General features: G+C 42.4%; 1 protein-coding gene across 5 annotated transcripts in view; it reads left to right on the top strand.

The window, feature by feature from the left end:
• Positions 1-13,687, top strand: part of Fars2 (phenylalanyl-tRNA synthetase 2, mitochondrial) — a 481,251-nt gene that overhangs the window by 354,790 nt on the left and 112,774 nt on the right. Inside the window, exon 7 of one of the 5 annotated variants that reach the window (XM_052156699.1) lies at positions 2,594-2,981. The exons of the other annotated variants lie outside the window; for them this stretch is intronic. Coding sequence (XP_052012659.1) covers positions 2,594-2,603 — 10 coding nt within the window. The 3' untranslated portion in view covers positions 2,604-2,981. Of the gene's footprint in view, positions 1-2,593; positions 2,982-13,687 lie in introns of those variants that run through there. 5 annotated transcript variants of the gene reach the window in all.

The following is a 13,687-nucleotide window of genomic DNA, read 5'->3' as shown; positions in this document are numbered from 1 at the left end:
TTCATAATGCAAGCTTTGTCTTCTGTTTCATATGCAGTTTTCTAAGCAACCACATAAGCAAATGTTTAATTTGTTTGCACTCTTGTCGTATTGGATGGAACATAAATGAAACTGTACTGTTTGGTGGCCGTTGGAAGCTTGGTAGATACCCAGAATAATTTTGGTGTTGTATAGATGGACATGTCACAGAAGGGGCTGGCCCGTTGGCAGTTCAAACAACTAAAGATACAAGAATAAAAGGGATCACTGAAATTCATTAGCTCAAGCCATTGGCGTTTACTACGTGGATTTCATGGCTTCATCCAGACAGATCACATCTTGTTTGTCTTCATTTGTAGACATCCAGTTTCAAGTGCATGGCTTTGAAGGCATCTCCAAATGCAATCCTGCCTTTTGTTTTCATAGGCGTATAAACTTTAACAGGCCACACAACATCTCAGGGCTTCAAGAGTTTCCAATGGTCATGATGATGATTCTACACAGAATGTTCAAGAATGTACTAGTCTAATAAGATACCTTTAACTGTCTCTGCAAATACTATCAGAGTATTTAATCTTCTGCCTTAAAAGACAGGAGAATTCAGGCTGGAAAGAAGTCACAAGTCATTTATTACCATCAAGCTGGCTGTGGTAATGTGTGACCTTTGGTAACATGGACTTCATTGATGGTTCTGGAACATTATGTATCTTGGCTTCCATCAACAGATCCTGTACAAAAAAAGCCAGTTGCTTACAACAGGCACATTATGGTCAAGATCTTGTCCACCATAGCTCTGAAAGCCTCTGTAAAACCTTCTGTGAAAAAATTTCTAAAGATTTCAGTGTAAGAGAATTTAGCTGTCTTCATTGTGCTGTTAAAGTTATTATTAAGCATTTTGCACTTAACTTTTGCTGGGGAGAAACCCTGCCGATTCTTTGTTAGTCTTTGAGGCTTTCAGTTTGTTTACTTTTCTCCCTCGTCTCAGCACTACTAATGTTGAACCCACATATTATATTCAAGAATGACAGCATAGTATTGTAGTTACCACTCAAGAAGTTAACACCTTTCTTAGTCACCTCAGCATCCATGACTGCCCAAGAATTTTGTCTATTGAAATACCTGTTGAGTTTCACATCATCAGCCATAAGAGCACCAAACCTAGATCTTACAGCAGATGCATAAAGGAGAGGAAGAGTCTGCACTGCCTTAAGCGCCCTTTCTAAGTGTACCATTTCAGATGACTTTACAAGCTCATGTGGTTCATGACCTATGAAAGGGATGAGAAAGAAGAGGGCAGTAGTGAGTTGGCTCTGGTAGAGTGCCAGAAACACTCCCTTAAGTTGATTCTTTGTTCATCATCAAGTACTTTATTATATATTTTCCTTTATTAGCCACTTGAAAGCCCCAGTAGAGTGAGACAAAGTATAAATTTATGAAAATCCAACACAGCAGATTATGATATATGAACCCAAGGTTGGGTATTATGCACAAGAGGCATTCAGTAGCCAAGATTGGCCATAGGTAGTTTGATCACTGGCCAGTTTTATTTAGGTTTTTCCAATGGGTATAAATCAATCACAACCAATTACTTGATATGCAAGATTAGCCATAGGTAGTTTGATCACTGGCCAGTTTTATTTAGGTTTTTCCCCTGGATATAAATCAATCACAACCAATTACTTGATATGCAACAGGCAGTATATACCACTAACCAATGCAGATATTATGCTTTGGGAAATCACTTATTCTCAGAGCTCTTTCCCAACTAAAGTTATAGTCTCTAGAGAACAGCCATGTCTCATGCTTACCATATATGGCACACAACTGATATCCAAGAATATGTAAACAGTGACTAGGTAGATGCCAGGAGAACAAATCCCTCTAAATCAACTGAGCAGAGCTCATAAGAACTCACAGAGACTGGAGCAGCAAGCACGGGACCTGCATGGGTCTACACCAGGTCCTCAATGCACATATCGTAGCTTTCAGTTTAGTATTCTTATGGCTTTCCTGAGTGTGTGAATGAGTGGGTCTCCAATTCTTGTGCCTTCTCATATTGGGTTACCTTGTCCAACTTTGATGTGGTGGGTTTTGCTTTATCTTGTTACATTTTATTTTGTTATGTTTTGTTTTGTTGCTATCTCTTTGAGGCCTGTTCTTTTCTAATGAGAAACAGAAAACAAATGGATCTAGATGAGAGTGGAGGTAGGCAGGAGCCAGGAGGAGTGAAAACAGGGAAAACTGTAATCAGGATATATTGTGTAAGGAAATAATCTATTTTTCAATAACAGGGAGAAAAGAATTTTTTAATTTTAATGGGGATATATGTTAAAATAATGAGCTGTAGAATATCATAATATTTATAAGAAATGGCCTGTTATACAAGTTGTCAGTACTTCAAGGTGCTTTAAAAGAAGACACTGTGTTAGCCAATGGCTCCTGAGTCAAGCTCTGCTTTTATATGTAGCTAAGCGTATGGACATCCTCAATATTGGACCTCAATAAGGAGCCTGCTTACTGTTTTTTTTTTTTCTTTTCAAAAAATTTTTTTATATATATCCTATTATTTTATGTGTAAAAGTATTTTGCCTGCATGTATGTCTGTGCACCACAGGTGTGCCTGATGCCCTAGGAAGCCAGAAGAAGACATCAGATCCCTTGGAACTAGAGCCGCAGACAGCCACAAGCAGCAACGTGGGCACTGGGAATGAAAGCCATGTTCTCTGGAAGAGCACCTGTGCCCTTAACCGCTGGGACTTCTCTGCTGCCTGTTCTTTTCTTCCTTAACACACACCCTGTGTTTCCGTCTGGTCCGTCCTCTCCAGAAGCTTGGCACTAGATTTTCACTGCCCCTGCTTCTCTCAGTCCCTGCTCTCTTCTCATTGCAAGGCCCAGCTGGGACCCCTCACGTGAGTCTTAGCTGGATTCACAAGTACTTAAAACTGTTTTATTTTCAGTGTGCTGTTAATTCTCATCCAAGTCTCTATATTGAGAAGTCTGTAGTCTGTGCCTAACTGTAATGATTGGAGTGTCCCCACACTATAATAAATAATGAGTGTCAGTGAACTCATTATGGTAAATCCTTGGGTAATTACTCTCTGCCATAGTTAGGGGACTTAGGGTAGCATAAGCTAAAATTATTCCATCTGAAGACAAGCCCGAGGTGGCTGCTAGGGTTAAATATAATTCATTTGCCGTGTGTTTATTATAGTTAAATTGAACTAATTTAGGGCCTGTTGCTGGCCAGCAGCTAAGGAGGAAAAAATTTCAGTGCTGTGAGTTCTCAGAAAGGAAAATGAGGCTCCACAGGCAGGCCTTCCTCCCACTCGGTCTCCATCCTTCCTGCCCCAGTCCGACCGACGCCTCTGTTGCTGACAGTGGTGAGCTGGTGAACCACTGAGGCACTGACTTGGTGTGGTCCAGTGAGGGGACTCTCAGCTCTAGGTTGGGATTCCACTTCATTCTTTCTTCTCTTCCACTCAGTCACTTCCACAGGAACCATGATGGCCAAAGTCAGTGACGTGGGCACATTCTCAGCAGATTATGGGCGCCCTCCCTCCATGCCGCCTTCCTTTCAATTTGGTAGGGCCCATTTGGGTGTGTTAGTTCTTCCTAGGCCTTCCGTCTCAGAAAGGGGATATCCTGGGACAACTATGAAAGCAGTAACGTGTGCCCTCACGGTGCATTCTTTAGAGCAGCTATTTACTACCATTCACAAGAAGACAAGAGGATAGAGCAGGGAACATCCACAGCAAGTCTAAATGCCCCATCCCTGAAGCCTGGGTATGCAGAGGCAATGCGAGCCTGCAGCTGAGACAGCAGTTCCATTATACAGTGCCTCGTCACAGCCCAACACGACACGCTTACCTTTGCAGAGCGTTCTCATTCTAAACCTTAGGACCCAGGCTGAAAACTCCTGTTTTACCCAGTGTGGCCACAGAAGTGGTTTCCAACCTTGATAGCAAGTACAAAGTGAATGCTAGATGCTACGGGTCATGTAACTTCAGGGGTGTAACTGGTTTCAGTGCAGAGATTTAGTTGACCGTTAAGAAAGCTCAGGGTGAGAAATAAAACTCTTTGTCCACCATCATCCCATCTCCTGGCAGCTCCCTACCTACCCTTAAAAATGTCATCTAGAGCAGCGATTCTCTCCTTTGGGGGTTACATATCAGATATCCTGCCTGTCAGATATTTAAATTATAATTCATATTAATATCAAAATTACAGTTAGGTGGTAGAAATGAAATAATTCTATGGTTATGGGTCACCATAGCATGAGGAACTATATTAAAGGATTGTAGCATTAGGAAGGTTGAAAGCCACTGCTGACCTGTGACTTAGTGAAATGGCTCAGTGTGACCCAGGGCTGGACTGCACCTGAGCCTGTCAGAATCAGGCCACAGTAGTTGTGATGGAAGCTAGGATTGGTCGCCACTACTAACTCATATATATTATATTATATTATATTATATTATATTATATTATATTATATTATATTATATTCCTCACTCTCACTCTATAGAATTTCGACGTACTATATTCTGGCTTTATGGCAAATATATCTTTGCATAGTGATCATAATGGAGCAAGATGGCCACTGTGACTAAAGCATGCATCTGGTGGCTCCCACTGGGACACAGTATTTCCAGCCATTTATCAGAAGATGTATGAACTGGTAACATGACAAGCACCATGGAGCCTCTCACTGTGGTGGATCTACCTCTACAGCCTGGAGTCAAGGTCCCACATGTGCATCTCCCCTGCATCCTAGAACTGTGTACACATGGAGGGGGCACATGGCTGAATAATCCAAAAAGAGTATGAGAAAAACTAATCCAAATAAAGAAGCTCTGAGGTCCCGTGTCCATTTCCAAATTCCAGTCCTGCATCCTGAGCACAGAAGCGTGTCTGATTTTGCTGGCACATATTTGAGGGATCCGTTGGAACTGAAATGAGCTGCCATGCCTACAGACTCTGCTTTCCTGTCTCTGTCAACAGCAGCTCTCAGCTAAGACAGTTTCAGCTCCTTCTAGGGCACCTCAGTGACAAGGCACAAGTTTGGGCCTGTCCACTATGGTGCAGGTGTCAGGGGACACAGGAAGTGATATGTGTTAGCAAGAGTACAGTTGTAGTTGTTTTATTTTCTAAATGGAATTAGAGCAGCAAAGAATTCTCCCTGACACATGCAGAATTCATCTAAAATTTTGCTGTTTGAATTTATGCCAGTGCTGGGGAAATGAGGGTCAGAAAGAAGAAGCATGTGGACCTTCCAGCAAATTAAGCTGCTTCACCACTGTGTCGCTGGTGATGCTTATCTCTGGAGAACACAGACTTACAGGCAGTAGGCAGAGATCCCAACTGGTGATTTAGCACGCAGGCCTACATGCATGGCATGCCAACACCATGATCCCATAAGTATCCCAACAAATGGATTTGTCTGGAGTGTGGGATTAATTTGAGATACAAATACACAGTATATGTGAGGTATGAATCATTCCAGAAAACTTAGACAGCTCAGCTTGGGATGTGTAGACAATGGTCTTCTTAAGTTGTGTTGCTTATTTAACTTTAAATCATCCATGTGAGTTATTATGTAGTTTTTCAGCCCACTAAGCACTAAGTAAAACATTAAGCTGAAACCAAGAGACAATTCTGCCAAAGATTTATGTACATGTTGTATCCAAACACTGACTTAAAACCAGAGACACTGAAGATATAGTCTCCATTTCCTCTTTTTGATTTGAAATGGCTTTTCTTTTACTTTTTTTAAAATTATTTTCTTTTTTCTTTTCTATATTCATTGTTTACATTCCGAATGTCTTCCCCTTTCCCGGTTCCTCCCTCCCCATCGGTCTCATAGGCCCTCTTCCCTCTGTCCATTTCCCAATCACCCCCTCCCATTTCCCTGTCCTGGTATTCCCCTACAATGCTGGATCAAGTCTTTTCAGAACCAGGGCCCTCTCTTTCCCTCTTGTTGGATATCATTTGTTATGCTAATTGTGTCTTGAGAATTCAGAGCTTCTGGGCTAATTAATATCCACTTATCAGTGATTGCATTCCATGTGTGTTCTTTTGTGATTGGGTTACCTCACTTAGGATGATAGTTTCCAGTCCCAACCATTTGCCTAAGAATTTCATGAATTCATTGTTTTTAGTTGCTGAGTAGTATTCCATTGTGTAAATATACCACATTTTCTGTGTCGGTTCCTCCATTGAGGGATACCTGGGTTCTTTCCAGCTTCTGGCTATTATAAATAAGGCTGCTATGAACATAGTGGGGCATGTGTCTTTATTGCATGCCGGGGAATCTTCTGGGTATATGCATAGGAGAGGTATAGCAGGGTCCTCTGAAAGTGTCAGGACAGTGCAGAATTCTATCAAACCTTCAGAGAAGACTTGAAATGACTTTTCATTCAGTGCATTCTTTTTAGAAATCAGGGAATTGGGGAAGAGAGCCAAGCAGAGATGGGGGAGGGGAGAAGGTAGGAAGGAAAGCAGGCAGGCAGACTCAGGTGTTAGTTCAAGTAGACCAGCACTTAAAAGATGCTGGTGACTGGACTCTAGGAGAGCGTGAACCTGCATGGAAGAAATAGTCTTGGAGCTGGAGATTCTTGTTTCCTGGCAGCCTTTTACCTGTTTCCTGCTTGTCTTTTACATTAGCAAAAGTTCATGGTCACTAGGGATTCTCTTAACCTTCAGTACTATGAACACCTGATTCCACTTGCCTAGGCTCACATTCTTAGTGGGGAGAATGCATATGAAATGGCTTTTGTCTTCTCACGCAGCAATGATTATAGCCTACATGAAATCAGTATTGCTCAGTTATCCAGGAAGAATTATTTTTGCCAACATTATAAAGCATTTCCATATTTGGGACTGTGGCATTTTGTATTTGGGATTTTTTTTAAAAGATATTGTCTGGTCTGGTTCCTTCTTTATGCACATGGAAATTTTGACACCAACATGAGCAAGAAAAGAACCCATCTCTGGCTCAGCACAGCGAGGCTAAAACCACTTCTCTTTTCCTATTTCTCATGCTCAGTGCTTTTCACATCAGATTTCCAAAGAGTTGGGGGAATTAAAGGACAGGCTGAAAAGACTTTGAGGACTGAGAGTTTGATTCCAAGGTAAAGTACTTCTCTACCTGGTGATCACAAAGCCCTGGACTCAATCCACAGCACAGGAAAAAAGAAAAAAGTCTCACTGCCTACGTTCTTAGAGGAAAAAGAAGTGAGGATTACAGGACCTGTCCACAGCATAAGTAATCAGCAAACATTTTTATTTATATAAGGTATTTTGTAAGCTTGCATATATTTTACTACTGGATGAATAAAATGCATGATACTTATATGTAGATAAAAGACAGATATGGATGGAGGAAAAAAGAAAACTGGATAGAAAGATGATAGATGGGTAGATAGATAGACAGACAGACAGACAGGAACTTGTATCTACTAGATGAGATAATAGAACAAAATATGTAGGACTAGACTGGCAGACAAGATTGGTCAGAAGATGGTAGTGAGATAGATCAAATAAAACCCCACAGGGAGGTTACAGCTCATGTTCTGTTAGCACAGGGAGTTGGGGAAGAAAGGCACGATGCACTAGATATGCTCCTTTTCAGTGATGATCTACAAGAATAGCTGTGGTGTAAGAAGCCATGCATGCCGGCATGTTTGCATTCTGAGAGCAGCATTGTCTACACTGACTGTTTAGTCCTGAGCATGTTCCTTACTCTTCCGTGCCTACCAAGTAGAGTGTTAAAAAGAGCCCTGCTAGATTCGGTTGCTCCCAGGCCAAGTGTAAGCACTTGAGTTAGTCATCATCTAATGTGCTAGAGAGATGACTCAGTGGTTGAGTACTTGCTGCTCTTCCAAATGACCTCTGTTTAGTTCCCTGCAGCCACATGGCTGCTCACAACCACAACTACTGTAGCTCCTGGTCCTGAGACGTTGATATCCTTTTCTTACCTCAATGAGTACTGCGTATGTGTGGTGTCCATATATACATGCAGGCGAAACATTCACACACAAACTAGAAAAAAAAAAAAAAAGAAAGAAAAAAGGAAAGGATGGATAGATAGAGCAGCGCTTCCAAGCTTCTCAGACCATATTTCATGTGGAAAGGCCATGTTAGGAAACACTAAGCATAGCACACTGTAAACGGCTGGGAAAGCTGGTCATCACCAAAGCAGAGGAAAGCATGCAGAGAAGACAGTAAGTGGGCCCGAACTCATCCATGGGTAAGCCAGGCATGGTGTGCTCTTCCTACGGTGCTCTCACTGGCTAGCACCAGTGGAGAAGCACACTGTTTGAATTTTTTTTTATTATTTTTTATGTCACAGAAAGTGTTTTCCTGTGGCCTCCTCTATGCACTGTGCAGTATCTTGGTCATAATTGATGCCACTATGTCCCTCTGGTGAGAGTCATGCTTCCTCTCCCTCCCATGGGAAATTTCACTTTATTGGGTGACATGGAATTTAAAAATATGAATTAAAATAAAGACAGATGATACTAAACCTGGTTAGACTCATATAAAATCCAATAGAGTAGCCACCAACTCAACCTCACTCAACCTGGCTTATGACAGGCTTAGTTCAACATGGTACCTTGAGGCACGCAAGAAGCATTTCTTAGTGACACTTAAAGATGATGACTTCGTTGTCTAAGAAATTCAATCCATTTTCATAGGTAAATATGTCTCTCTGCAATATGTTTATTATTTTGATTCTTTCTCTCTTATATTCTCAGATTAGGCACTAGGCCTCTAGTGCCTAAACGTTGCATTTTGCACTTGCTATATACAGAAGTCCTTTTGGGCTGGATGTACATTCAAAAGTTCAGATTTATTTAATCTTCCATTTTTAATTCATGACACTAACAATATATTTCATTGCACGTGCCTCCGGTGTCCTAGTTTGAGATCTGCTTCAATTCTCCATAACACTTTAATAAGATCATTACAGACAGTAGAGCTAGCCATTGGAACATTTACAGTGTCATATTAAGGTAGTATGTGCCCCTTGTCTTGTGACAATATATTAAATCATTGCAATAGGATTTTATAGAGAAGAGTCTCAGAACCTTGGAATACTTTAAAAACTATATTAAGTCATATTTCTTAATGCAAAACTTTCCTTTTATTTAATTATCTATTAAATGCTCTTGGACATAATACGGCTTGGCTTGTTCTTTTGTTCTGAATTAGAAAAAGAAACTCTTGTAGCCCACCTTAAATTTTAGCCCCTACCCTCTGACTGCAATCTTCCCTTCCTTGCTCCGGGGATTGCCCTGGTGTTTGCTTATTCCTCCAGTCAATATAGACAGACTTGAGTAAGTACAATACTGTTTGAGGATGCCAGAATATGGGCATACCTGGAACATCCAAGAGATAGTTATTGCTCTCAAGTTCATAGCTAAATATATATTTAAATTGCCTGCACATCTCATAATGTTCTTGATTAGTTTCACAAAATATTACCTTTTCATTTACAACATTTTAAAATATTCTAAATCTTAAATAAGCCAAGCATGATTAATTTGTATATAACAAAAGATGAATAGAATTTGTAAATCAAAGCAAATGCTTTATCAGATCTTGTGTCTTTCTGTGTACCTCTGTTGTGCTATACAGTCCGTGGACCCCACAGGCCTCAGTATCTCTCAGAAACACCCAGTATACATACAAGAAGATAAACGTTGAGGGATCATATGCCCTGAGTTTGTTGTGAAGGGTAAGGGCTGCTTGTTCGGACCATTTTTGTCTTTTGTGACCTCTGAAGCTTCTTATACCTTTCAGAAGGCCCAAGTAGTCTTCGCTAAGCATCCTGTAATGAGGAGGGAATTCTGCCTATGGTCCTTACGTCTGTGAGTGCACTGACTCATTTCATGTCTACTTGACACGAATCATAGTCATAGGATCTAAGGGAACCTCAACTGAGAAATGACCTCCCTTAAGAGAGGGCTATATGCAAGCAAGCCTGTAGGCATTTTCTTAATTCATGATGTGGGAGGGCCTGGCCCATTGTGGATGGTGCCGTCCCTGCACTGATATTTCTGGCTTCTGTAAATAAGCAGAAGGAGCTAGCCTGGATGAAGCAGCACTCATTCATGGCTCCTGTGAGACAGCCCTTAACTCCAGATTCCTGCCCTGACTAAGTTTCTACTCAGAACAGTGATGTGGAAATTTAAGTAAGATTAACCACTTCCTTCCCAAGTGTGTTTTAGTCATGGTGTCTCATCACAGCAATGGTAACCCTAACAAATAGAGTGAGTTACTAGGAGAATATGGTAAATAATTCATTTGATCATTTCAGCCCTCTGTTGTCCAGAGTTTTCTAATGAGCTTTGTGGATATCTGTGAACATTCTATAGGAGACAGGAAGCAGAGTCTTAGACATGAGCTTCTCTGAAGTCTTTCTCACTATGGTTGATACCCAGTGAAGGAGGCCACACCCTGGCTCCACCCAGAACTGGCACCTCTTAGGTCAAAAGGAATGTCCAAAATGCATTGCTCTGTGGTCAAAATCACAAACTAAGCTCTGGATACAGCCTGCCAGAGGCCTATCCTTAAGAAGCAGCCTCATAGAGGCTGCTTCTTACTTTTCTAGTACAGCTATGACATTCTGCCCCTTGATTTCCAAAGTCTGGAAAACTGAGGTAACAAAATGATTCCTTTTCTCATGTTTCCTTTAGGCAATGTTCTTAGGAGCAATACTATTCCCCTCTTTGAAGGCCATATCTACAGGAGATGAAAACCAGATCTTCATAGGACTTATACTGGCCACTGCAGTGTAATCAGGACTGATATGACCCACTGCAGTGTGATCAGGACTGATACTGGCCACCATGATGTAATCAGTGACAGCAGTGCCCAGCAGACTCACCAGCATTTTCTCTGTCCTTTAAAATTAGACACAAATAGTAAGACTTCCATCGCCAGCACACACCCTGAGTATTTCCAGACTGCCCATGACTGCTTGTATTCTGCCCTGCAGCTCTCATTCTTGCCTCTGGACCCCTCGTCTATTATTCCCCCAAGTGCCAGCCCTCCCTGCCTTGGCATTAACTTCACAACGTGGGCTGATCACTTCAGCTTCGCGATTCTCCAGGGCCCCTCAGAAGTCCAGTGGCTTTCGGAAGTTAGCAATAATAGAGACACCATTTACGGTTGAGTTTCTGTAGAGCAGTCTCACAGCTTTCAGTGATTTGTCACCACGAGCACTCAGACCATCTTTGACCTGCAGCTAGGGCAGCGCCTTGACACAGCCTCATTTAGAAGAAAGATTCTCGAATTTCCTGCCTCCCCAATGGAGTGCCAAATCTCCCTCAAGACTCCTGTGTCTCTTACCTGACTCAGAGATCTTAATACTCCTTTTGCTACACAACAGTACCTCACAGTGATGCCCGTACTGAGACATATAGCACAGTTAGCATCAATTTTAAGTGCCCAGCTAGCTCTGCAGAGTCCTTCCTCCCCTAATGAAGAAACTGGAGTATTTTCCAAAACTAAAGAGCAGCTCTCTCTCCACAATTACATTCACCCTCCAGCTTAATGAGGAGGCAGATGTAGCAGATGTTAATATTTAGCAACGTTTCCTCCCTGCTACATAAGAAAAAGTTGATTGCAGCACAGCAGTGTAGCTCCGGTGCAGTGGGCATTGATTAAATCCTCAGATCGTGGACTCTGCTCGGAACACTTTCAGTCTGAGTACCCAGGCTCTCACAGCCTTCATCAGTGACCCGTGATGAAGGTGTGCTGGGTCCTGTATCGCTCTCTGTGCCACCAGCCTGTCCAACAGCAGCCACCATCCTGGGGTGTTGCAGAATATCTGATCACATTGTGAACCCCAAGATTTTGAACTGGACAAAACCTTGTTGTGGTGTGGCTCAGCCCTAGCACACACCTTTAACCCAAAAGTTTTCTGGAAACAAGAGCTAAGTAAAGTTAAGGATAGGTTAAGAGGAGGAGCAAGCAGCCAGCTGACAGGGAGTGAACAGAAGAAAACCCAGGAAAGAGGAAGGAGGATCTTTGAGTGGAGCGGCATTTAAGGCAGCATGGAGGAGAAGGAGTGCTCCTGCTAGGACTTCGGTGGAGTAGGAGGATCAGCGGGGTGATTTCTCTGCCTCTCTGAGCCCGCAGGCTTTCACCACAGCATCTGACTTCTAAATCTTTATTTGGTAAATCAAACATTTGGGATTTTGTTTTTAAAAAATGTGTCCACAGGTAAAGTGGAGAGGATCTCTGCAGACGCAGATGCAGACACAGTGAAAGCTTGAGTAAGGAGCTGGAAGGTTGGGCAGAGAAATCCTGCCGCACTGTGTCTTCCACAGGCCGCACTCACTCCATTGCACCTGCACCATGTGGAGCTCCCCTGTCAGTCACGGTTACCTTTTAAATTACACTTCTCGAAATTTCAAGCATCCATTCTCATCACTAACCCATAATTAACACTTGAGAGAGTTTCCTCTGATCTTTCCATTTCTTTTTTTATGCCTGAATGTGTGCTGTTTTGCTTCTTTAGTGTTACAGTAGCTCAAATAGACAGTGAAAGCATACTTCATTCTAATAGAAAAATGAGCAATAGAATAAAAATGCTTTACCAAATAGTTGATCTAAGTTTGAAACAAAACTTAGAGGTTCAACCTTACCCCTAATGGCAAAGATGTGGGTGCACAGGCCTGAGAATGTAAGATCTAGAAAGCTGGCCCAGCCCCTTACTCCCTGCAGCACTGGGTGAGCTACCCTGGGGCAGTGCTGGGGAGTTCTCCCTGGTGGTGTGGCTCTGAGAGAGCTGGCAGGCTGACCAACTCAGCTACCACCCAGGCCCAGGTCCAGGGCTTTGAGGTGGTCCACCCCAACATCTACCCCATCTATGAGCTGCTGGAGTGGGTGAAAGGGCCAGTCCTATAGATCCAAAGCCAAAGGAGCTCCACAGGGCAACAGCGGGATCACCAAGAGTAGTCCAGTGAGAATCCAGTACTGATAGTGCAACAGAAGCCATGAACCAGGCCAGTGACTCGCTGCAATGAACATTTGCATGTGAAGATCTGTGAACAAAAGAGTTTATCCTGTGGTGCACACTGTGACACAATACAGCTTCCATGATGAGATAGGGGGTTGTTGTTGTTGTTGTTGTTGTTGTTGTTGTTTGATTGGTTTTATTTTGTTTTTTATTTTTGTTTTTTTATTTCTTTGGGGGAGGTTGCAAGAGTAGAAAGTGGGTACAAAGAGTTGGGGAGATGATGGTGTTGGGATACCTGATGTAAAGCTCACAAAGAACCAACAAAAAGGTTTTTAAAAAGTTCAACCTGCCTAGTGATCATAAAAATGCAATTAAAATAGTAGTAATTCCATTTTCAATCGATAAATAAAATATGAAAGGCCAAGGAAGACTTGGGCGGTGGTGCACACCTACACCCCCACACTTGGGAGGTGGAGGCAGAGAGGACCAGGAATTGGTGACCAGCCTCCTTGAATGCTTGGAGACTGAGGCCATCCTAAGTAGCTACATGAAATCCTCTCCTAAGAAATGAACAAGGAACTGCAGCCTCTTCTGAAACATCTCCACAGAGGAAGATGGAAACCCCAGGACACCTAGTCCCCTCCTCCCCTCTGACTTAGATTAGCCCGTCTGCTTCCAGACTGCAGACTGTGTTCTCAAGGTGTCCAGACAGGATAACAGGCTCTGCCCTGGGTCTAAGCA

The sequence above is a fragment of the Apodemus sylvaticus genome, chromosome 14 (genome assembly GCF_947179515.1).
Source record: "Apodemus sylvaticus chromosome 14, mApoSyl1.1, whole genome shotgun sequence".
NCBI classification, from domain to species: Eukaryota; Metazoa; Chordata; class Mammalia; order Rodentia; family Muridae; genus Apodemus; species Apodemus sylvaticus.
Note: the sequence above shows the minus strand (reverse complement) of the source record. Positions and strands in the feature narration are given on the sequence as shown.